Genomic DNA, 24,942 nt, shown 5'->3' with positions numbered 1-24,942 from the left:
ATAGCAAGGTCCCCGATTCGATCCCAGCTCCTGGCAGTGCGCTGAAGTGTCCTTGAGCAATACACCGAACCCCAAATCCCTTACATGTGGCACAATGGCGCAGTACTTAGTACTGTCACCTCACAGCAAGAAGGTCTCCGAGTCCTTTTTGTGCATGTTCTCCCTGTGTTCGCAAGGGTTTTCTCCCAAAATAACCCAATCCGAAAAACATGCAGAAGAACAGATGCTCTTCAGTCCGGTCCCTGAGGACTGAGCACTTGGACTTGGTCCCCGGGCGCCATTGAAGAGGCTGCCCACTGCTCCTGGCTGCCCCTGGAGGACAGCTTGGATGGGATAAATGGAGTGGACAACTTCCACCGGCAACCACCGAAGACATGTGTGTGTGTTGTGTTTGCTGTGTCGCCCCTCACTCATGTGTGTTGTGGGTTCACATGTGGCTGATAAAGACCCTCAAGGTCTATTTTCTCCCATGCAAAAGATAGGGCGGGTGCAAACCCAACCAGTAGAGGGCGTAGTTTACACTTTGGCTCCCCATCAGGATATATAGTAGGTCTCAGTCTATAGTTGAGTGCAGCGTTTAGAGACTGTCTATGCCAGTCTATGCCAGAACCAAACAGCAGTCTACAAAGACACAGTTTTCACAGAGCTCACTTACCTGTCTGGATTTATCATAGCAATATTTAAATGTTTAAAATCTTATGGAAATCTTGCTGCAGCTTTAAATGATTTGATGAGGCTTCATTATAGCACAACATGTGAGGCATACATTTATTCAAAAGTAACTTTGTTTTTGGATCACTGTTTTGGTCTTTTCCAATGCATCTAAATTGTGATTTGTCATCTCAGATGTGTTTCTACCCATAATGCCCTTGATAGACCCATCAGAATACACATCAGAATACAACTAAATAAAAACATTCAGCTTTCACAGCCATCAACCCATGAGTGATTCATTAATTAATTAGTCATATATTTTACATTAAACATTCTGACTTCAAAGGAACTGCTGGAATGTGTTTTATTGAACTGTAGCATTGACTTAAACAAGGTTGCAATTGTCATCTGGGAAAGGAAAATACACCTCAGAAAATTCAGAAAAAATCCTCAGAAAATTCAGATGTATTTTTATTTTGATATTGTTTAGAGAACCTGTAGGGATTATTGAGGAACACATGAAGACAATTTATTTGTCATAGTCAAGACCATTAAAGAGAGAAACAAAATTAAATGTTCTAGTTTGTCAGTTTTTATCAATCAACGTCCACTACAATCTCAATCGCAGAACAGTACAGGCACAGATTGTGTATCTAATTGAATGAAATACAATCTAAAAAAACAAAACATGACTGCAGATTCTCTGCTATTTAGCCATCATGTGTTTCTTGGTGTTCCTCTCAGGCCTCAGCAGGATGATGAAGCACTTGGGGGCAAAGATGCAGACCAACAGGCCGTAGCTGGAGGCCAGGATGGCAAAGATCTCCACAACAACCGTATACTTCCCTGGGGAGCTGACATAGGCTGGAACGAAGGCCACCCACACAGCGCAGAAGATCAGCATGCTGAAGGTGATGAGTTTGGCCTCGTTGAAGTTGTCTGGGAGTTTCCTGGCCAGGAAGGCCAGGAGGAGGCAGATGGAGGCCAGCAGGCCGATATATCCCAGGACCAGGGAGAAGCCAACCACAGAACCCACAGCATCACAGTCCAGTATGATGTTAGACCCCTGGAGGCCCAGGTCTTGATGAGGCAGGGGAGGGCTCAGGGACAGCCACACAGAACAGATCACCACCTGGGACACAACATACAGTTTGATTAGTCATCTCACAGTCTTATTTCTACATCTACAACACAGTAGCGCCCTTACACTACCTGCACACAGGTAAAGAAGCAGACACTCCATCTCTGCTGACCCGGACCAAACCACCTCATCAGAGTGCCCGCTCTGGCCCGAGAGGAGCGGAACGCTGCCAGAACCACCAGGGTCTTGACCAGGAGGCAGGACAGACAGAGGACGAAGCTGATCCCAAACGCCGCCTGCTGGAACTGACACGCCCACACCGACGGCCGGCCAATAAACACTAGCGAGCACAGGAAGCAAAGCTTGAGCGACAGCAGCAACAGGAAGCTCAACTCCGAGTTGTTGGCGCGCACCTGAAACAGGAGGAAGAAGGGTTTGACAGAGATACAGTATCTCAGGCAAGAGACGATGGAGAGAAATCTCCTTCAATTCACGTTGAGGTAGTCATGCTCATCTCATTGGCTCTCACCAGAGGGGTGTGGCGGTGGTACAGGAAGATTGAGAACACCCATATGGTCACCACAGCACCGGTCAGGGCCGCGGCTGTCAGGGTGATGCCCATGGTCTCGTTGAAAGAAAGGAAGTCAAGCTGGCGAGAGATGCAGGCCGTCCTCTGGCTATTCGACCAGAACTCCAGAGGACAGCGCTCACAGCGGAGAGAACCTGAGAGAGACAGATGGGGTGTGAGGAGAAGAGAGATATTCAGTATACAGACACAGTGTGATGAATTTACATCATGAATCTGTTAACAGTAATTGACCCGAGGCCCTCTCAGTTCTGTGTACAGTTAAGTGAAATTAGTGAAACCGGGTTGTATGATTCTCACCAGTCTTATTGTTGACTTCCCCCTCAGTACAGGGGATGCAGTCGAAGCAGCAGACAGGTTCCCCCTTCCTCCTGGCCACACGGGTGCCTGGGGGGCAGCTCTCACTGCACACTGATTTGGGAACCTGCACTCGCCAATACCACAAACATACTGTAGACAGATACAGCATGAACATGTACGGTATTGATAGACATCTACGTCACAACCACGGAATATGTTTTCATGTACAGTGTGTGCGTGTGTGTATGCGTGTGTGTGTGTGTGTTTTGTGCAATTCTAAATGTTTAAAACAGACCAACATTTTTCAATTCATGGTTACCACATTAGGTCTTGTGTTCCACTGGATAGCTGATTCGTCAATGTGGAGATTGGACCCTTTGACTTGACCAATTGTGGCTAGTCTGAGTGACCCCTGGTGTGTGGACTGCCAGTTCACCAGGTCGTAGACAGCGGGGATGTCAGCACCTTGGAAGTAGAACTCCTCCCCAAGATGAGTCGTGAAGTTCACAAGGTTTAGATGCAATAACAGCTAAAACAAAATTAAAGAAAGTGAGGCGGTAGACGCGAGGTGCTGTAACTGTTTCCATCAGCTGTTAGTCTGCTGGGGGAAATCGTTATTGTTCATACTTAGTTTCAATCACACACTGATAGGGCACTTAACATTATGCATTACAGAATGAAAAACAACGACTGAAGTATTCTAAAGTACTGATAGCATTTGTATGTAGTCATGGATTAATGTCTTGATATTTTAGCTACAGTAGATGATTTCTGTACAGTATATCTGCATCTCGTGACTGACATGCATGTAACTGTATCTACCTCCGCGGGGGTTATGTTGTGAGGAGGGGAGCAGGTGGAGTTGCTGCCCCAGGGAGGGCTCTCTTTGCCCGGGCAGGACAGCAGGCTATGCAGGGCATGGGCTGCAGCGTACACCGCCAGGTACACGTTATAGGTCACCCTCAGCTGGCCTGTGTCTGTGAAGGTGCTCTGGACCTCCACCAGAGTCTCAGCCCCGCTGCAGGGGGGCAGAGGAGAGGAGGGAGGGGACGTGCCGTGTGTGTTTGCTGCCTCGGGGCTGCACCCAAACTCATTCTCCCAGAGTTCCTTCAGCAGCCTGTCTTCGGGCCGGAGTGACGGATGCAGACTTCTGAGGTGAGAGGCGAACCCAGGTATAGGTGCGCTTCGGATAGCCACGCCCAAAACACCGTGAGCGACCTTAGAGAGGGCGGGGTTCTGGAGGAGATCTACGCTGGTGCTCCAAGCCTCACTGGCCAGGAACTGCCTGTCAGTCACCTAGAATGAGACGGAGTTATTAAAAGGTGTACAGTAAGGATCCTCAGTAAATGAGTTTTCCCCTGAGTGAAACTTGATCCTAGTATCTCACGTTTCTCTTGGCCAGCTCAAGGAGGAGGGCTCTAGCGTGGGTGTACCAGGCGAAGACCAGAATCACTCGAGCGGTCGATTCCTGGACCGTGAGTGCCGCCCGCTCCATGTCCCTCGCCAGAGTCTCCCTGGTGAACGTCTCGTAGAACGCCATACACACCCCCGTCCCCCGGACCTCCTCCTGGAACACCTAGGATGGGACGGAGGGGCAGGAGCACAACTAAAAACACAAAATGAATATCTATACACTGAGCAATACAGGAACACATGGAACAAGAGATAGAACATGCACAGAACATGCAGACTACAGGTATTCTAAATAACAGGACATAACATGCACACTAGAACTGTATGGCCTCTGAACAAAGTATTGTATATCAGCAGCAGGGTCAGTTCCTGGGTGATATTTTTGGATGGGCAGTCACCTTTTTTTGGGTAGTGGGGGGTTGTGAAATTAATCTAAAGCAACACAAACTTAGACGTAGTCATTTGTCTGGACAATCCCCAACTCTCCAGCCCCAGCTGTAAGCAATGACACAGACCTGGATGCCCAGACGACCGTAGTCATTGTCAACAGCCACCGCACCGACCCAGGTCCAACGGAAGCGTTGGGCGAGTCGGGCCATGGTCCGGGCCTGGTAGACATCACTGGGGATGGTTCGGAAGAAGTTGGGGAACTGACGTCTGTCACTGAGACAAGGACAGCTGGCCTGGTAGCTGATCTGGTGAAAATACAGTCAGATTCTACTCTTTGAAATACTGTACATACTGTATATTTCTATAGGTACAGTTCTGTAACTTGTTCCTCCTCCTGCAGATCACAGAGGTGAAGTTTGAGAAGTTCGATGTGGAAAGAGATAACTATTGCCGCTACGACTATGTAGCTATCTTCAACGGGGCAGAAATCAATGATGCCTAGTGGACCGGGAAGTTCTGTGGAGACAGACCCCCAGCGTAGGTCACAGTCCAACTGGTCTCAACTGGTCTCAACTGGTCTCAACTGGTCTCAACTGGTCTCAACTGGTCTCAACTGGTTAATAATGTCCTGACACCTTCACAAGCAGACAAGACAGGACTCACCATAGGCACAGAGAGAGGCCCCAAAGTACTGGACAGTATGATGCTCTCAGTGGACGATACATCGCCGATGACCAGGGAGACCGAGTGGTCCCTATATGACCGATCTATAGAACACAAAAACAAAATATCAACTAACATGACACAAGAGCAACATGTTTTACTGTACTGATATGCGATAAGAAGCAGTTGGTTTTACCTCCACAATGATTGAAAAATGTTGTTTATTTCAAAATGAGAGTGGTGTACTTTCCCTTTCATCCTTGCTTTATTAAGTTAAGGTTCTAACGTACTTCCTGGTTCTCCAGCAGGAGACAGTCTTGGAGGAAGGGGGTGTGATAAGTTACACTGGTGGCTCCCTCCACCCACGAGAGACAGCGCCGCACGGAGTGACCAGGGATGCTTTTTACAGCTGTCCAGGATACGGTAGCCCAGACGCAGCCCTGGCAGCAGGAAGGGGTTATGGTTAATCTCGTCCACCGCAAACACCATGGCGTGCACCAGTTTTAACGGTTCCCCCTGCAATCTGAAACCATGGGGATGAGTGGATGAAAACATGAGGGACACAGCTCAATCAGGATGTGTAATTGACTAGAAAGTGATGCTGTGACAAGATCAACCTCACAAGATGTACATTACTGTGGGCTAAAAAACAAAACAGAAATAATAATATATAATAAACATCAATAATAAAATAAAAAATGATTATCAAAGGTTCTCTACTTCTAGCAGTATGACACCTCAGCAATCACTGGATTAAAGGACCATTGTTTAATGACCAACTACCTTCTTGTTCTACCATAACCTCAGGCATCTTCTCAGTGCTATTGTGACAAGATGCATATCATGAGATGTACATTATTGTGAGAAAACAATGTCAATCAAACAATCAGTCATCATCCAATAGAGGATCAATAATGAAATTCAATAATGAAATTCAAAGTATCATGTTTTATCAATCTGTATCATAAACATTATGACAACTCAGCAATCATCTTTTTAAATGACCATCAGTCTAGCATCTACTCTCAGAAAGCTTCTCATTATTTATTACTGTAAGTACTTAGATGAGTAAATAATGACATATTCCATCAAAACCTAATCTCAATCAGCCAAACAATCTTAATCAGGAGTGAAAGAATTGTCTTTAAAAAGTTTAAAAAAAAAAAAAAGTTCTAAATGAAATTCAAGCATTGAAAACTGCAAAATAAATTAAATACAACAAAGTCTTACTGATTATTGCTTTACAAGCCATTAGAACAGAGAATGCACTCATCATGGCATCCATAAAAGGATTACTAACCTGAGGCAAGGCTGGAGGTCCAGGGGCCGTGTGAAGCTGAGGTCCAGAGCAGGAGGACGGTTGTGAATGGGAAAGAGTCCACCGATCAACACGTCCCCATCCTGGGAGAGGCCCTCGTCATCCAGAGCCACTGAGCGGTCCCACCGCGTGCACACGGACGCCTTAACCACCTCCAGCCCCAAGCCCACCCTGAGACTCTCGTCTCTGCCCACCATCCACAGCAGGAGCAGGGGCATGGCTGAGCTCTGCCATCCAGAGACCAGCCAAGACATGGACATGGGTTCACGGGTTCACGGGTAGGGGTGGGTCTGATGTCTTGTCAAGGGCAAGTTTGGGTATTTATGATGACCAGAGTGCCTTCGGTGGACAGGCAGTAAACAAGATAACAGAGACACCTCCCAGTAACACTGATCCCTGGAGTAAAATGGTTGGTCATGGCGTGACACTCAGCAATTAGTGTTGCAGTAAGGGGAGCAGAAACGTTTTTTTTGTTTGTTTTGCACATGTGTGGGTGGCGGTGAGGAGAGTTTTGAACCTTGTTTTTTGTTTTGTTCCATGTCGTTCATCAAGTGTGTGTGTGTGTGTGTGTGTGTGTGTGTGTGTGTGTGGCACACCATAGAACATGTTATCCCCAGTAGCCATAGGTCTCTGGCCGCAGGTCGCATGTCCCATCTCCATTACTGCTCATTTCACGAGCAATTAGATATGATTATCCACACTCAGCAACGTGCAACAACACAGAGGGGAGGAGGTGTGTGTGTGTGCCATGTTTAAAGAAGTCCTCTACCTCAGGGACATCCCAGGTAAACAGAAAAATACAATTTCATACAAAAAGTTTAAAGTGAAATATTAAGAGCTGTGAAAAGCCCAGAAATCTTAATTTGACCTTTGCACTAACAAGGTTCTCCAGCATGGTCTGCATGACACCTTTCCTAGTACTGTAGCTCTGATGATCTAATGTGCTTCACACATTCTCATCACTGGGCAAATTCAATGATATATAGTTAGTCAATGTAATAATATCAATAAAATTGTTATTTTTATTATCATCTGGGATGGGTTGGGGCTGGTGAAATGCATGTTTCAAGTTCATAGACTATTCACTGAATTGGATGTAAGGGCTGACATTGAAGGAAGGAAGGAAACATTGAAATATAAACTTGATTGTTTGTTGTTTACAAATACATTGTCATAATACATGGTACTGTATGTTCACAAAGAGAAAAACAATATTGATTTATAGACAAAGACGAGTGCAAGCAAGGGATTATTCAATTTTCTTAAGGAATCAGTGGATAGTACACCATTAATTGAAATTACTATTGAGCATTCACTGCAATTCACTGCAATTACTTTAACATAGTTTAACATCAGTAAAAAAATGCATTGTAGGCCTACTTTCAATGGAATGGAATGTGTCATGTCATTACATGTAATTATTATTATGCTACTGAAAGGAAAACTACTGTACCAGTATACATTGCTGTATGGCTATTGATTTAAGTTGGTGGAATGGGATCGTCCTAGTACATGTCTGAGTACTACAAACGGGGTAAATCTACTCTAAGAACAGCATGTACAGCATTAGGCTGCTTGAGAGCAGATCATTAGTTGGCCATGAGAACATACTGTATGTGAAGTACTGTACAGTAGATCAACAAGTCAAACATTTAAGCAGGGCCAGATCTAGTCATAAGCAGGTTACGGTCTACCTACCTTGGGCAAACATTGTTGAAGAAAATAGGCCAAATTAGTTAGCTAAAAACTATAGCTAGCTAATAAACTTCCCCGTTTACCTGAAAAGTTGTGTAAAATGCCCAAGAATGAAGCTATTAAAAATCACAATTCCCATTAAGAGCCATTCAACTGTGAGGGAGGAGGGGGAAGGGAAGCACAGAGAGAGAAGAGGAAGAGAGACGGGGAGCAGAGAGATGAGTGAGAGAACCAAGTCAGTCAGGATCATTTAGAGTGAGAGAACCAAGTCAGTCAGGATCATTTAGAGTGAGAGAACCAAGTCAGTCAGGATCATTTAGAGTGAGAGAACCAAGTCAGTCAGGATCATTTAGAGACAGGGAACAGACAGATGAGTGAGAGAACCAAGTCAGTCAGGATCATTTGGAGACAAAACAATTCACAGAATTCCTTTTTTTTCCCCAAGTCAAATGTCTCAGAATTTTATTGCATTGGTAGGAAACGCTCACAGTAATCTGATGAGCAACCATACAAAGAGAGGATGGGTTTAACACTGAAAAGTAAGAATAAAAAACTGCATCTTTGTCCGTTGGTCTAAAACCCCTGTTGTTTACGCTACCACAGCTTATTCCAGTGTGTTACTTCATTTTATAACTCTTCCTCGGGAGAGGATAAAAAAAGTATGAATCAACCTCACATGATTTCTTTTTTTGCAGTCTGTATCAAAGTAATTAGAAAAATAAAAGTATTGAAACTCAAAAAGTTTAGTTTAACATGGTTTAAAATTGCTAAACTCCAAGCTAATAAGAGAGCAAGAAAGTGTGAGTAAGCAAGTCATTGTACTATTTAGTAATGTATTGCATCCAATGCAACTATTACTTGTTCTGTGCAAAGGTAGTAGGGCACTGAAATGTCTACAGGCCGGTGCATAGTCATGCGTGATAATTAACATGCTGAAAACAGAAACACTCTTACAGGTTGTTCTCAATCAAAACTCAGCGGGTCCAATTGAAAACGGACATGCAACAGAATATGTACAAACGACCTAGAAAGAACACCAACAAGAGAAGGAGGAAAATCAGTTAAGATCTCTAATAATGTCGATCCCTTCCTTTTAAAAGTGACCATCTGACAACACAGTTAATGTAAAGTTACAAAGACTTAGACAAAACTTCCCCTCAGTTTAAAACAGGTTTCCTCATTTGTTTTGCTTGAGTAAATGTACATAGTTTGGACAGTAAGAAGAAACACAGTACTGTAACGTACAGGACAGAACGCGTAACCTACAGTAGAATGTACAATCAATGTGGGAACGAGTTTTGCAGGAATCAGCCTGTTCCCAATGACATTCACACACTGAAGTAGAACACAGACATTATTTACAGTCAGGCCATGAAACACATTTACAAAAAGACTGTCAGACCAGGAATTGACATTGGAAGTATGCCTTCATTTATCAGCCTAAATGGGAGGTACAGTACTTACAGTACAGTCATTACCAGGAAAAAAAAGATTAAAGTCGCACTGAAACGGACGTTAGAGATCATCTAACTTCCGTAGTTTGACGTATTTCCGACGCAAACAAGCTATGAGGGTGGGACATATGTTTAGAGGAATTTGATTGGAACATTGACAAGTGGACGGGTTTTAAGAACTTTAGACAGATTCGATAGAAGGATAGCGTTGATTGGCGGGTGGATGTCGTGAGATTATTATTACTATTAAAATCTAAAGTACCTGTTGTCGTCATTGCACGTGACCTACCGTTTTCCAGGAAGTAAGAAATTATATACTTTGATATAAGATTACAACAAAAGTAGAATTTTGTAATTTTTTTGGCATACATCGTTGAATAGGTGAACACTATGACTAATTATGTGAACCAAAATGGGACAGAATGCTTTTTTCATTTCAGTGCGACTTTAATGATCGGCGAGTTACATTTGACTTCACCTAAGATTAAACAGAGATTGGGCAAGGTCATCAAAGAGACCTGACAATGCCAATTAACAATTTAACATTTCAATCAGTTCCCTTTGGCATCAGTTCCCTTTAGATCATTGTCTAAAACCTTTCATCTCATTTTAGGTGGTAACCGGTCTACAGTCTGAGGAGGAAGTACACCTCGGGCTCAGAGGAGGAGCATGCAGGGTCAGAGGTCAGCAGCGGGTCATCGGTGTAGTATTGGTCTCCGTAGTGATCTCCATACCCGTACCGCAGAGCGGTACACGCCCCCTCGGGCAGCCCTCTGTCCTCCAGCCGGTCCAGATAGCCTGCGATGTAGGAGCCGGTGGAATGTCTGTTCACCGGGGGATTCTGGGACGCTGGCTTATTCCGCAGCACCACCCCCCCTCCCAGGCTCGAGTGGCCACCGATCGGCGCCCCGCCCCGGGGTTTCAGCGCCTCCTGCTGTCTCTCGCGGGCGCGGCTGTTGATGTGACGGACGCGGCTCTGGCTTCGCGAGGACAGGCGGCGCGAGAGCGGGGGAGGGACGTCCTCATCATCCGGGGGGGCCGGGGCCGGGGCGTTGGCGGGCTGGGGTCGGGGCGGGAGGGGTTCGGGGGGCAGCAGCTGCCAGGGCAGTTGGGCTGGCAGGCAGGACCCGTCGCTGTCCTCCAGGCTGACCAGCTTCCGCAGCTGTTCAGTGAGGGGGTCTGCAGACTGGGGCCGCTGGGCCGGGCCCCCCGCCCTCCTCCTGCCCCTCATAGACGGGGTGATGAAGCTGCGGCTGATGATGTGGTACTTACTCTGGAAGTTGCAGGAGATGTCCTCGGAAGTCAAGTCCCCCAGTGACTTGGACTTGCAGGGGCTAGGGGGTTTGGGGGCCTTAGGGCCAGGCTGAGGGGGAGCCAGGGAGGGGCCCGTATAGCACTGGCGCTGGGGCAGGGGGCGGTTGTGCGCGGGCGCGTAGGTCTGTAGTTGGGGCTGGGTATGGAGCTCGGTCTGGGTCTGCGTGCAGTAGGAGGCGGAGGAGTGGAACGAGGGGGGAGTGAAGCAGTCGTAGTCCATCTGGCTGTAGGCCAAGTCACAGTCAGAGCTGGGAGAGTACAGGCTTCTGTCTCTGGACAGACTCGCAGACATAGCAGACAGAGCCTGTAGACACTCCGAGGAAGAGGAGCCACTCTGGAAGCCCTCCACCCCCTCCACTTGCGCTCGCCTACTGGGGGGCCAGTCATAACCGTAACCGTGTGGCTGGCTGTAAGCCCTGCTGAACTCCCCACTGCCACGATGAGAGTCGGTTCTGTCCTGGGGGGAGGGGTAGCTGTTCAGACGTACGGGGCTGGGGTGGGAGGGTCTTGGCTCCGGAGGTCTACGGAAGGCAGAGAGCTGGGTGGTCTGGGAGCCAATGTAGGGGGCGTGATGAGACGATGGCTGACGTGAGGGCAGACCGAGGGGGGAGGGGCAGTGGGAGCGCTGGACAGGGGGAGCGTAGTGCAGCGAGGGCTGGTTTCGGCGCACGTAGCCCGGGGCGGACTCGTGCTTTTGGTAAATGGCGTGGCGCTTGGTCGGGCTGGCGCGTCCCCCCGGTGTGGCAGCGTGCCGCGGGGAGGCCAGCGCCATCTCCAACGGATCCTCGTCCACGTTGATCTCCACCTCCATCAGGCTGCTGCCGGCTGTATCCTCGCACAACAGGAAATGGTCACCGTTCATGGAGGGGGACATGTGACCCCGCGACACGCCCCGCTGTCCTCCCGACCCTGGTCGCGTGAGACCGCACGCATCCCTGTACCCCTTCCCCGGATCATCCGTTTCCCCCAACAGACCCCTCCGAGCGCGGGGGCCGCCGCAGCCCTCGGTGGTCTCCGGATCCGTGCGGGGGGGCCCTCTGGCCGGGGATGGACCCGTGCCGGGGGGTGCGGCGTCCGCCCGGACGTTCCCGGCGGTCTTGAGGTCATACGCGGATACCGGAGACAGGACCTCCTCGTCCAGGATGGTGTAGACCTCCTCCTGCTCCGCGGTCTCCGGGCTGGAGAAGAGGGGCGGGGCGGGGGGGGACACCGGGGAGGCGCCGTGAGGAGGCGGGACCTCCCAGCTCGTGTGGTTTGACGTGTGAACCGTCTTCTGGGGAGAGAAACAGCGGGTTATTGTGCTCGCGCAGTCGGAGGTTTTGTTTGCCTTGTGAGGAGTGAGAAGGTGTACTGCTGTCTGGTGAGGGCAGGTGGGGTTATGAACCTCCGGGTACGGGATGGTAGGGTCAAGGGTCAACAAGGGCTTGTTAGGCGTGCTGGAGCTTTGGTAGCCGGACTGCGGAAGGGCCGGGGAAGACACAGCGCTGATGACCGGAGGCTCGGCGTTCCTATCCCTGCTCGACAGCGCGCTGAGGTGACTCCTGTCCACGGTGAGGTCGAACTGGCCAATCAGAGCGGACACGGAGCCGCGGGTGTCGTTTTCGTCGCCGAGGGAGACCTCATCGATCAGCCTGGAGATGGCGCTGTCCTGTAAGGAGGCGGGGCTGTGCAGGTCGGAGCGGCCCACGTAGAGAGGGGGGGGGGGGGGGCGCGGCGGAGGACGAGGGGAGCGCAGCCTCGCGCGTCACCGCACTGAGTGATGGAGTCTCAGGTCGTTGTGGCGCCCCCTGGCGGTTGAGATGTGCGAGGAGAGGGCCGGTCTCTGACAAGTCCCTCTGGACATACAGCTTCCTCTGGGGAGAGCAGAGCACCTCAGCTTTGGTGGGTCCGTTCACTCTGTCCAGTGGTTGGCCTACGGAGCAGTCTTCCACACTTCTTCCTCCTCTTCCTCCTATCACCAGGTAGGAGGTGTCATCTGATTGGTTGGTGTCTGTAGTCCTATTAGTGGGATGGGTGGTAGGGGTGGAGACTCGGGGCTCAAGGGAAGCAGATGATTCGATGAGGAGATTCACAGAGGAGGATCTTGGACGGTCTAAGGGGCAAGTTCCTGTGGAAACAGACATTAACGGTCATATAACCAATGACTAACAGTCATATAATAAATGACCCTTAGTGAAAAACAGCCATATCATTCCAATATCGAACATTGAACACCAAGCCAACCAACCGACACACTCCACCCAGCCAAGACAAGCCAATACACAAAGACGAATGGAATGTATCACCAAATACGGGAATGAATCTGTGCAGGAGGGAAGCACCCACATTTTGAACATCAATTTAGGAGAGAAATGGGATCACTTTTACCACGATAACAATAAGGAACTATTGTTTTGAGTTCCCTTTTCTAGGAGTTACACCAGGTGAATGATGTACACAGAGGTGTTTTTAGATGGAGGCGACCTTAATGGATGTTTGGGATTACCTGCAGGGACATCCTAGTCAGTTCTCTACTATACAGAAAAATAACAGAGTGGAGAAGGAACAGAAAAGGCATGTTAAAAGTATTGAGGAGGGATAGCTTCTCATGAACCGTTGTGAGCTCCAGCCCTTTGGGAGAAGGACAGGTTAGAAATGTACCACATCCGATTTCAGAGAAAGACAGAGAGCGCAAGAAAATCTCAGCATATTGTCACGTACTGTACAGTATGAAGACAGTCATTTGCTTTGTGTTTATGCGGTATTGCTGGTTCTGTGGTCTGCATAAGGCTGAGCAAAAAAAAACTGTTGGTTGCTTTGTTGTGTAAAGTTTCAATGAAGTCATCTTAGAGTAAAATCCAATTCTAATCGTGGGAAGAGGATACCCACCGATGGCAGAAACTGCTTCCTGGTCGGGCTGCTCCTGGGGGCTGGGGGTGCAGAGAGAGAGCCTCCGCAGCATCCTCTCCAGGGGCGTCCTGTGGGCGACGGGGGCCTCGGGCGGCGGGGGCGGTCCCGGCAGCTCCCCTCCCGCCCCTGCCCCTAAGCTGTCCTTCCTGTCCGAGATGGAGGGGGAGGACTCCGCGAGTGCTATCTTGGTCTTCTTGCGGCCCTTGGCGGGGGCGCTGGCCGTGCGTCGCAGCAGGTGGTCGCTGATGGAGCGCTTCCTGGCGACGAAGCCCGTGTGGGTGTCCGCTGAGGACTTGGAGGTGCGGGAGAACAGTCCCCTGATGCCGCGCAGCTGACGGCCCTGGAGGAGGAGGGGGGAGAGGGAGGAAGGAAGGGAGGGGGAGGAGGGCAGGGGGAGGAGGGCAGGGGGAGGGTTGTTAAGCGCTGCATGTAGAGTGACGCAAAGATTACTCCATCCAGCAGCACTGATGGGAATCCACTTTGCATGAGATGGACAGTGTTACATGCTTCACTTAAAGCACGCGCGCACACACACACACACACACACACACACACACACACACAAACAAAGGAACAAACAAACACACAAGACACTAGGGAACAAGGAACAAGGACTTGAACTTGCTCTTATGCAAAGTAACATAAGAACATCCACATTAAATGATCCACTTCATTGTGTGTGTGCATTTACAATATACACACATCACACATGCATACATATATATATATACACAATACATATATAGGCCTATATATATATATATGTATGTATGCATGTGTGGCAACGGACACCAACTCTTTGCATGCCATGAAAAAGATCTGCCCACAGATGGCGCCATTGCCCAGACACCATAGTGAAGCTATGATCCTCAATAATCTTCTATCCAACAAAATGACAGCGACAAACATCTAAATACAAAATACCTCAGCACAAACACAAAGACACAAAGACGGCCAGTTTAGCGAATCACGCGCAAACAATCCGCTGTAGATTCTCCACCACCTTTACTGGCCAGGCAGGTCATGCATTATTGTCATGCATCACACGGAGGCTATCAGGATACCTTGTTAGCTCCTAGAAAGTGCATTATGGTAAAGCTGGGATTCAGGACTAGGGGACTCCACTGTAAACACAGAGGATTGGAAGGGCTTAGCTTGGAGGTTGGAGGGTGAAAACAACGTTCAAAATCATCTTGACACAGTGATTTCTTTTACTTGTGCTTTCGAGTCTGTATGGTTGAAAGAGAGGGAGAGAAAGTGACTAAAGCAGACTAGATATTACCTACCTTGCCATAGAGGTCATGCACTGATATATGAACAAAGATGGATGCCTCGGTCATCCCCTCCAAGTATACATGTCTGTAGCCTGTTGTTGGAGAGAAGGAGAGGGAGGAGAGAAGGAGAGAAGGAAAGGGAGAGAAGAGAGATTCATGAAATTGTAATTTTGTGCTCAGGGAATAAGGAGTTCAGGGGCAGTTCTGTCGCTTACATGAGCGTGTGTGTGTGTGCGTGTGCGTGTGCGTGTGTGTGTCTGTGTGTGTGTGTGTGTGTGTGTGTGTGTGTGTGTGTGTAATAACAACAACATGTCACGCTATGGTCTACAGCATGTAATGGTACTAGACAAAACATGTCTATTTCTACCACTGGCACTTTGACGGCTCTTGGTGACCTTGTGTGTTTTTGGCAGTGGTGATGCAATAATGGGAGGTCACATGATACACAGTGCAGATTTGTGTTCACATTATTCATGACAAACAAGCTTTCATGTTTCAGAAAAACGTAGACTAAGCTACTCAAAAAACTACGAGGCACTCGATCTTCAAGTATTACATTTTAAAAGCCTTTATTAGATTGGCTGTGCCATGTTGCAGACTTGATGAGTATTCGCCTTATTCACCTGAAAAACAATCAGAGTCCGGTAATGATGAGTTTGTAACCCCGATAGTGTATTCAGCCTGTTATTTTGACTATTTTGGTTCTTGAAGTGACCAATATGGCAGCTGAGGTGAATGAGGCGAATTGGCACACCTTAGGCAAACGGCCAATTCTGCAGTGAGCACCTCTCAGTTTTTTGATTTTGAGTGTTCTCACTCACTCCGATTTTAAAACACAACACACTCAAACAAATGGTATATAATATTGTACCAACTTAAACACACACACGCACACACACACACACACACACACACGCACACACACACACACACACACACACACAAACCCACACACCCCATAGAGTGACAGTCAGACCTGGCATGAGGCTGCTGAAGGAGACTGTCCTCTGGCCGACGAAGTCTCGTCCAATGGGGTCGTGGTCCCACACTAGGAAACGCACCATGGCAACCTCTGGCATGTGAAGGGTGAAGGACATGGTCTCCTCCCACACAGGGTTAAAACCTGGAACACACACACACACATACAGTAGAATAAGACGTGCATATACACACCAACACATACACATGCTTCAGCTACTGCTGTGGAAACTAGTAGTGTTTAGAGGGTTGTGAGGCATAAAACTTTGTGTTCAGCATTTTTCAGTATTCCGCTACACGAAGATTCACGCTACCTATTTGTGTTCACGTTCAAAAGAAAACAAATCATGTACTCTCGGTTGGCACATAGTCCCCATATTTTCAACCTGCTGTTGAGACAAGATCTTGAAGGCGTGGCAATAAATAGCTCACTGATACAATACGTGGACGACCTATTGATCTGTTCCGAAAGACAAGATGACTGTCACAGAGACTATAAAAGTACTCCAAAAAACTAGCAGAGGGGGGACACAAAGTCTCAAAACCAAAATTACAATACTGCCAACCGCAGGTAGAGTATCTAGGGAGAATCAATCAATCAATCAATCAATCAATCAAAGCTTTATTTGTATAGCGAGAATGAGAATGATCTCACATGGAGCTGTGGCAATATCACCCTCCCAATTGGAGGGACTGAGTAAAGCCCCTCGGCCAAAGACTGTTCAACAAATGATGACATTCTTAGGAATGACAGGATATAGCTCAGATTGGATTGTGAACTATGCCGAGAAAACTGCACCACTTAGAGCAATAATAAAAGAGGCTGGAAATGAGTCACTAAAAACTCTCCTAAAATGGACAAGCGAAGCTGAAGCAGCTTTTGAGACAATTAAAAAGGACATGCAGAGAGCACCAGCACTAGAGCGAAAGAGTATAAAAACATCAGTGGGTCGTATCCCAGTTCCTGAGGGGCCATTTAAGCATTTTTGTTCTCGATCATGTAGACATGATAAAGACAGTGAATGGAAAGCTGTACATGTTAGTGGTGATTGACTGCTTCAACTGGGTAGAAGCAGTTCAGTGCAAAGACCTTGGAGCTGAAACTGTTAAATTTCTAATTCTTTTTCAAAAATCTTTCAAAACTGTCAAATTTCTAGTCACAGAAGTAATTCCACGATTTGGCATACCATCTGAAATCAGTTCAGACAATGGATCTGCATTCGTACAGAAAATTGCTAAAGGTATCCTACAACAGTTACGAATCAAACAGCGTTTGGGAGCTGTTTATCACCCAGCCTCGCAGGGCATCGTGGAGAGAGTGAACGGGACTCTAAAAACAAAGATGAACAAAATCTGCGCGAGCTCCAAACTAAAGTGGGTGGATGCGCTTCCACTAGCACTTATGAGCTACCGCATGCAAACTCACAGAAGCATGCACCTAACACCGCATGAAATGGTAACAGGTAGACCTATGCCGGCACCACAGTTGAGAGGCCCTTATAAAGGACCTCCACTGGAACAATTGCAGAGTTAAAAGACTATATGAAGCAACTAACTGCAATCCATAGATCAATTTATCTGCAGGAGCAAAGGAGAGAGCCCAGCCGTGACCGAGAACTCAAAAGACCGGTGCAGCCAGGTGACCAGCTTTACATTAAGGTCTTCAGGAGGAAGTGGAACCAGCCGAGACGAGAGGGACCATACACGGTCATGCGAGCGACACCAATGGCAGTCCAGGTCGAGGGAAGCACGACGTGGTATCACCTGAACCACTGCACGAAAGTGCAAGGCAAAAAGGACGGTAACACGGTAAAAGACAATGAAACAACAAAATGACTCTGTGGTTTGTGCTAACGGTGAGCACTCAAGTGTGGGTGCTACCGGACAACCGGTGGACTTGGCAGCTCAAGCAGCCAAAGAGACCAGAGGAGAACCCAGGACGGCGCCCTGGTGCAGATTCAACCGACCCAAAAGACGGCGCCCTGGTGCAGATTCAACCAACCACAAGAGGAGCCAAAGCCAATGATTCAGATGAGTACGATGCACGCATCCACATGCCAACCCTGATAGAGCCAGGACCCATACCAGCAGTCTCAGCTAAGTCCAGTCACAGACACACCTCAGTCAGTAGAAGGTATGTAAACAGGCTCTATAAAAGAAACCTACACAATATGTGGAAGTGGCACACACTCCCTATTCCACTTGATGTAGGTAGTGAAGAGACAGTATATGAAGCAGTAGTGTTTGACACTGCAAAGAAGTTGTGTGGCCTCCGAACAGGAACAAATGGGTCAGAATGGGGATCCAAGCATGTCGTATCACATTAAACACAAAGGGACCCCCTAGTAGTCGAAGTCAAATTAAACACTGTATACAGTCCAAACACATAGTACTGTATGCTGTAGATATCAAAGTATTCAGTGCAAGAACAGACAGAATCCTATCAATCATTCAAGCAAAACGACATCGATCTAACGATTTTGACCCCAAATATTCAGCACTCCCAGCTCTCGAAAGTGAAGTGGTGTACTCAGAGTGGATCACAGATGGTAGGATACGTATACACATCCCATTACAAGATGTGTCAATCAATTTACCAAGACGTGACCTTAGAGTGTTATTTTGAAGAAGGTGAAGAATGTGAGACAGATTCAAACGTATTATGTGGATACCCGCGTGACCATATTATCGGTACCTTATTTCTGTCCTTGGTGTCTGTAAAGATGGATTTTTTTCAGATTTTATTTTTTATTTTTTAATCATGAGATCAAAAATGTTAATTCATAAAAAGATTCAACCTGCAATAAGCTCTTTAAGGGCCGAGCTTAAGGAGAATGCTGGTAAGGGGGGGCCTTCTTGGGATTGGCTGAATCTAAATTTGGAAGATTGGAAAGCCATTTTGGCTACTACAGCAGCTAGTGCTGGAATAATACTGATACTAATTTCCTTGTTGACATGCTGCATCATGCCCATGCTGAGGAGATGGTGCCAAAGGACAATGGAGAAACAGATGGGCACTGTAATGGGCCTTCAGAGGGCCCTGAACAAAACAACTGGCACAGCTCCACCCTACTAGTCCAGGAGAGAATGTCTGCCCGGACCTTTTCCCAGTTCCGAACAACATGGATGACCCAGACTCAGACCTGGAAGTAGAGGAACAGGACAAGTGAGGTATTGTGTGAACTGTCAATGTTGCAGGAACCATGCCTCAAGCCCTGAAGGACGTCAAGGGGAGATCGTGCCAGCACCGATGGAAGCGGACAGGAAATGTTTCACTGCACCACACTTGTGCTGTTTAGAGAATAGATAGCGTAATGGTCGCCTAGCGGGAGGGGCCGTAAGGGAATTTTCCTGCAAGACAGCCGACAGGTTTTTCGCTCTTACACGTGACGCTATAAACATGCATATAAACAGCCAATGTAAACAGCCATTGTACTGTATACGTTCTGTAATCAAATATTGCCAATGTTATTGTTTCATATATCAAGTGTTCAAGTACCTTATGTTCACATACATTCACATATATTTCAGTCATACAGTACAGTATAGTATATAGGTCACTGAGGTAGTCAAACAACTCCACAGTGGGAAAGCCACAGGGACTGATGAGATCCGCCCAGAAATGCTGAAGGCGCTGGGTGTTGAGGGGCTGTCTTGGTTGACACGCCTCTTTAACATTGCGTGGAAGTCCGGGTCAGTGCCAAAGGAGTGGCAGACTGGGGTGGTGGTCCCAATATTCAAAAAAGGGGACCAGAGGGTGTGTGCCAATTATAGAGGCAAAAGGCAAAGCTCTCGATCTACCGGTCTATCTTCGTCCCCACCCTCACCTATGGTCATGAAGGATGGGTCATGACCGAAAGAACGAGATCACGGATACAAGCGGCCGAAATGAGTTTTCTCTGGAGGGTGGCTGGGGTCTCCCTGAGAGATCGGGTGAGAAGTTCAGATATCCGTGAGAGACTCGGAGTAGAGCCGCTGCTCCTTTGCGTTGAAAGGAGCCAGTTGAGGTGGTTCGGGCATCTAGTGAGGATGCCTCCTGGGCGCCTCCCTAGGGAGGTGTTCCAGGCGTGTCCGGCTGAGAGGAGGCCAGAGACCCAGGACCAGGTGGCGGGACTACATCTACGCACTGGCCTGTGAGCGGCTAAAGATTCCCCAGGCAGAGCTGGTTGATGCTGCTAGGGAAAGGGATGTATGGGGCCCCCTGCTGGACCTGCTGCCTCCGTGACCCGACCCCGGATAAGCGGATGAAGATGGATGGATGGATGGAGTACAGTATAGCACAGCCACAAGTAAGCAGTACACAGTATTACATGATAATCAACACTCCTATCATTATCAGTATGATGGACGAGTCCATGAAAGGGGAGAATATATTGTGGAAACTAGTAGAGTTTAGAGGGTTGTTTGGCCGTAAGGTCAAGTTGGTTCATCTGAGGAGAACAACTGGAGAGAACAGCGAGCTCAGAACAGAACAGAACAGCGAGTTCCCTACAGTGAGTTCTCCAGGTCAGAGTGTCCTAGACAGGAAATACCCATTTCACAGTATGTCTCAATAACAAGATTAATATCTACTGGCGTAAGTTCCAGGAAAACCATTAGCCTTATGTGACCCACACACTGTGTTAGAGATTTGCATATAAAAGGTGATGAGTCAGTTGGTCTGGGGGGCTGTACATCAGAATTGTGAGGCTGTATTGAGTGTTTTACAGTAATAAATACCTGAATAGGCTGAACGACTTGGGTCTCCTGTGAAGTCTTGTACTATCAGAAATTACCAACACTACTACAGCTCAGAGTCGATTTTGTATTTCCTGCTTCACCGCCTCGGTGATTTAATAACCCCACTGAGCCTCAGAGCTCCATAACCTTTCCCAGCTGAGGTCTCTCCTGTCCCCCTGCTGTGGCCATCTCCCCTGGAGATAGTCCCGGGCACAGGCCCCTGTCTCCTGCTTCCCTGGTGCAGCACTTACCCCCCCCTCATACACACACACACACACACACACACACACACACAGGATTGAATCACTCTTCAGTCGCCGTTCTACAGCCAAACATAATTATATATATTAATTAAATAAATAAGGTTTTAATTACAGATCACTCAAATTTCAAAGAGGAGGACTCCATTGCCAGGCTGATTAATGAACCTTGGTCTTACTCGCCCTGCCCCAGGCCCTCCTGGCTGTGCCCCTGGCCCAAACCCTGACCCGGTCTTTCCCTCATCAACAGGACTCAGTCATGTGTTCTGAGTGGATATGGCAGCAGAGCAGCCCGGTCCATTAATTCAGACTAGATATGAATTAATTCTGATCATATGACTACGCTTTTAGTGTGTGTGTGTGTGTGTGTGTGTGTGTGTGTGTGTGTGTGTGTATTACTAACCATTGTCGTCCACCACACGCGTCTGTTCCTTGCAGCAGTCCACTGGCAGGCCGATAATTTCCACCTCCACAAAGGGGTCAATAATCTGAGAGAAGGAGATCAAACCATCAAACAAATGTTCTTTTCTAGGTAATGACATTGCATTAACATGCATAAAATGCTCGTTCCCCTTTTCATGGAGAATATTCATGTTGACTGACAATACCAGGAAGTGTGTGTGTGTGTGTGTGTGTGTGTGTTTGTGTGTGTGTGTGTGTGTTTGTGTGTGTGTGTGTGTGTGTGTGTGTGTGTGTGTGTGTGTGTGTGTGTGTGTGTGTGTGTGTGCAGGGCCGTGCTGACCATCTGTAGGTTCTGGAGAATCACAGAACAGCCATCGGTGATAACGGCCGCTGGCCTAACTGGCCTGGCCCGCGGTAAACTCGCTCAACCCCCCCCCCCCCCCCCTCACTTCGACAAATCGAAAACATTGTTATATATACAGAGGCGGCTGGATCAGACACAGGTCCCTGTGTGTGTGTGTGTGCGTGCGCGCATGCGTCTATACCTCTCCGCGGTCTCCGAGCATCGAGTCTGGAGGTTTGGGCAGCTGTTGTCCGCTAATGATCTTGAGAATGAGCTGTTTCTTGGGGTACGCTGGGAGGGGGTCGTCACAGAAGGGGTTGAAAGAGCCTGGCACAGACAGACACGACCAGCTGTTAACTCAACGGCAGAAGACGCCTACTGTACCTGGAAAACTCTCCAATCCAGCCTTGCGCGTGCATGATTCTGTTCCCTCCCCCAAGTGTGTATTGCGAGCGTCTACTGTATGTCTGCGCCGCGGAGGTCGCGCGTACCGCACCTTTGCACATGGGCGGGGGTTTGAGGACGTAGCCGCTGCCTCCGTTCACCGTGAACTTGGCTCTGTTCAGCTGCATCATCCGGCCCTCGGTCTGGTAGTTCAAAGCCACTGGGGAGAACATGCACACGTAGCAGCGCGCTGATCCAGCTGTTTGCCTCGTCTTTCGAATTTTAATCAACAGTCAAAACACTGTAACATTCATGAATTCGTTATCCATCTATTCATTCATTCATTCATTCATCCATTCATTCATTCATTCATCCATCTATTCATTCGCAGCTGCTTTGTAGCATTTACAACAAGCCAGCCGTTATGTCTACAGTCAGACCGAATTTTTCCTCGAGACAGAATGGGAAAACAAGCGAGGGGGTGCATAGATGAACCGACAAACAAAGACTGATCAGAATAAACCACCGAGCTGGCTGGAATTCAACCACTCCCCAGACACTCCACTTCACAGCCATTTAGTGGGAGGAGGGAGAGGAGGGAGAGTGAGAACGATGAAAAATAATCAGACGCATTCGTTAGTATTCGAGAGTGCATGTATTTGCGTGTGCGCTGCATGTGTGTGTACTGTGCGTGTGTGTGTGCGTGCGTGTGTGTGTGTATGTGTGTGTGTCTGAGTGGGAAGAGAGAGTTCTGGGGGATACAGCCTAACAAAACCTGGCACCTGGCAGACGCTGGTGCAGACAGACAGGTAGGAGGGGGGGGGAGGGGGGGGCGAGCGGGGAGGGGGTGGGGGGAGTGGAGGGGGGAGGGGGGAGGGAGCGGGGAGGGGGGTGTCTGATGGGGAGACGAACAGCCATCTTACCCAGCTGACAGCCCACGTTCCAGTACAGCTGCGGGTTGAAGTTGGATGAGTCGATGCGGTAGGCGGAGGGGTAGATGCGGGACAGCTGGTTCTGGTTGAACGCCAGGAACTGTTCCGCCTGCTGGTTGGCCAGCGACTGGGCTCGGTTCTCGCTGAACGACAGGACGTCCCTGGGAGTGCCTGATAAAACCGCGCCAACGGGCAGAGGTCAGGGGAGGAGAGGTCAAGGGGGGCAGAGGTCGGGGGGGAGAGTGAAGGAGAAGGAGGGAGATGTGCATTAGACAGAGGGGAGAGTGTGCGTTTGTGTGCGCGTGTGTGTGTGTTCGTACCTTCTTCCAGACCATCCTGAATGGCCACAGAGTTGGTGAAGACCACCAGTTCTGACAGCTCTCTGCTCAGCTTGATGGTCTTCCTCTTCCTCCCACCCCTGCAGGAACGAGGGAACAACAAACAGACGAAGAGCGGAAGGAAGAAGGGAGAGATAAACATAGTACAGTATACGGTACAGTACATGTCCTAAATACCACCATGGAGAACACACACACACACAACAGCAGGACATGGCAAGGAGGAGAGCCCATCAAAGTGGCAGCTGGCACACCACAGGAAGTGACATCAAAGAGCTTAACGGTGACCAGAACTCACACAGAACAGAAACACACCGTACACACACATACACACACACAAACATACTGTAACCCAATACAACATAAACACACGTAAACATAACACAAACCCACAGTGATGTACACACAAACACGCGCTCACGCACACACACACACACACACACACATTGACCTGCTACTAAAAGAACAATCAGACACGCAAACACACAAACAGAGGACCAAGGACATGGGAATGTCAGTACAGTTTGATCTTCTGTGGACCTTTCAACTGAGCCACGCATCACATGTTCACCGGACCGGCTGGAGTAGGACCCGATGTCCTGTCAAAGGCAGATCTGGCCATCTGGGACCATATGGGACCATACATGCAGTTCAGAGCACTTAGAAGACGGCGTAGGGCCCCCCTGGGGATGACCGTGGCATCAAGCTCACATAAGTTAGTGCGCCCTATGACAGTCGGTGGCTGTGTGCCAATTTGCCTTAGCGCACGTCACGCAGGGCTGGAGAAGGTAAAGGTGCACGTCAGAATGCACTGCCCTCAGAGCCCAGAGGGACTCGAGCCCGAGCCGAGCCCGAGACGCTGTAGAGAAGCACTCGCATGCCCTTGAGATCCGCGTGTGCGCGACTCGATTTCACCCACAAACCTCCCGCAGGCCGCCACAAGGGCCTAGAAGGGGTATCTGAGGGCCTTTCTACCAAGGAATGGATCCCCAAGTGTTAAGCACCAGAAGTTCCTCTATTCTGGTTGAGAGTTAATCTATTCTGGGTCGTTTTCCTGTTCAGTCAAGCCACACGTGGTGAACGTGACGTCCCCAGTAAAGGACTGGTTTTTGGGACACCGAGCTGAAATGGTGGTGGTGACACACAGTAGCCCGTCAGCGGAGCAAACATGAAATACGCCGTACGTGTTTGGGGCGTGCCATCTAAAGCAGCCAGATATTATTCCAATCACAGAGGGAGACGCGAGAGGAATAATAGTGTACGTCATGCATGAGGAGAGAGGGGAGGACCAATCAGAGCTCACCTGTAGAACTGTCCTCCCGCCTCTTTCCCAGAAGTCTCCTGTCCATCGTCCTCCTCGCCCTCCCCAGTCTGACACATCAACCTTGACTTGGACTGTCTCTGCAGAGAGAAGTGTACATGCACACGCACACGCACACACACACACACACACACACACACACACACATACATACAAACATGTGACAAACATGTCAGACACACACACACACACACACACACGCACACACACACAAACATAAATACATGATAAAAT

The 24,942-nt window shown here is 48.5% G+C and overlaps 2 protein-coding genes across 2 annotated transcripts in view; both read right to left on the bottom strand.

Annotated features, from left to right (window-relative positions):
* Positions 1–1,360: 1,360 nt before the first annotated feature.
* Positions 1,361–6,665, bottom strand: olfcr1 (olfactory receptor C family, r1; the record flags this gene model as incomplete). Its single annotated transcript, XM_084443634.1, has 11 exons — positions 1,361–1,786; positions 1,867–2,148; positions 2,265–2,458; positions 2,622–2,745; positions 2,941–3,150; positions 3,444–3,917; positions 4,009–4,197; positions 4,550–4,729; positions 5,088–5,191; positions 5,495–5,610; positions 6,388–6,665. 11 exons carry the CDS (start codon positions 6,663–6,665, stop codon positions 1,361–1,363), a joined length of 2,577 nt encoding a protein of 858 aa, XP_084299760.1.
* A 3,514-nt stretch (positions 6,666–10,179) lies between these two features.
* Positions 10,180–24,942, bottom strand: part of plch1 (phospholipase C, eta 1) — a gene marked incomplete at both ends in the record, with an annotated part of 65,801 nt that continues 51,038 nt past the window's right edge. Inside the window, 12 exons of the mRNA XM_084443521.1 lie at positions 10,180–12,604; positions 12,696–12,975; positions 13,737–14,097; positions 14,822–14,881; positions 15,044–15,123; positions 16,008–16,154; positions 21,392–21,476; positions 21,936–22,060; positions 22,230–22,337; positions 23,041–23,220; positions 23,370–23,467; positions 24,691–24,788. Of these exons, the coding sequence (XP_084299647.1) occupies positions 10,180–12,604; positions 12,696–12,975; positions 13,737–14,097; positions 14,822–14,881; positions 15,044–15,123; positions 16,008–16,154; positions 21,392–21,476; positions 21,936–22,060; positions 22,230–22,337; positions 23,041–23,220; positions 23,370–23,467; positions 24,691–24,788 (4,047 nt within the window). The remainder of the gene's footprint in view (positions 12,605–12,695; positions 12,976–13,736; positions 14,098–14,821; positions 14,882–15,043; positions 15,124–16,007; positions 16,155–21,391; positions 21,477–21,935; positions 22,061–22,229; positions 22,338–23,040; positions 23,221–23,369; positions 23,468–24,690; positions 24,789–24,942) is intronic.

The sequence above is a fragment of the Borostomias antarcticus genome (genome assembly GCF_949987555.1).
Source record: "Borostomias antarcticus genome assembly, chromosome: 1".
NCBI lineage: Eukaryota > Metazoa > Chordata > Actinopteri > Stomiiformes > Stomiidae > Borostomias > Borostomias antarcticus.
This window is presented reverse-complemented; position numbering and strand designations above follow the sequence as displayed.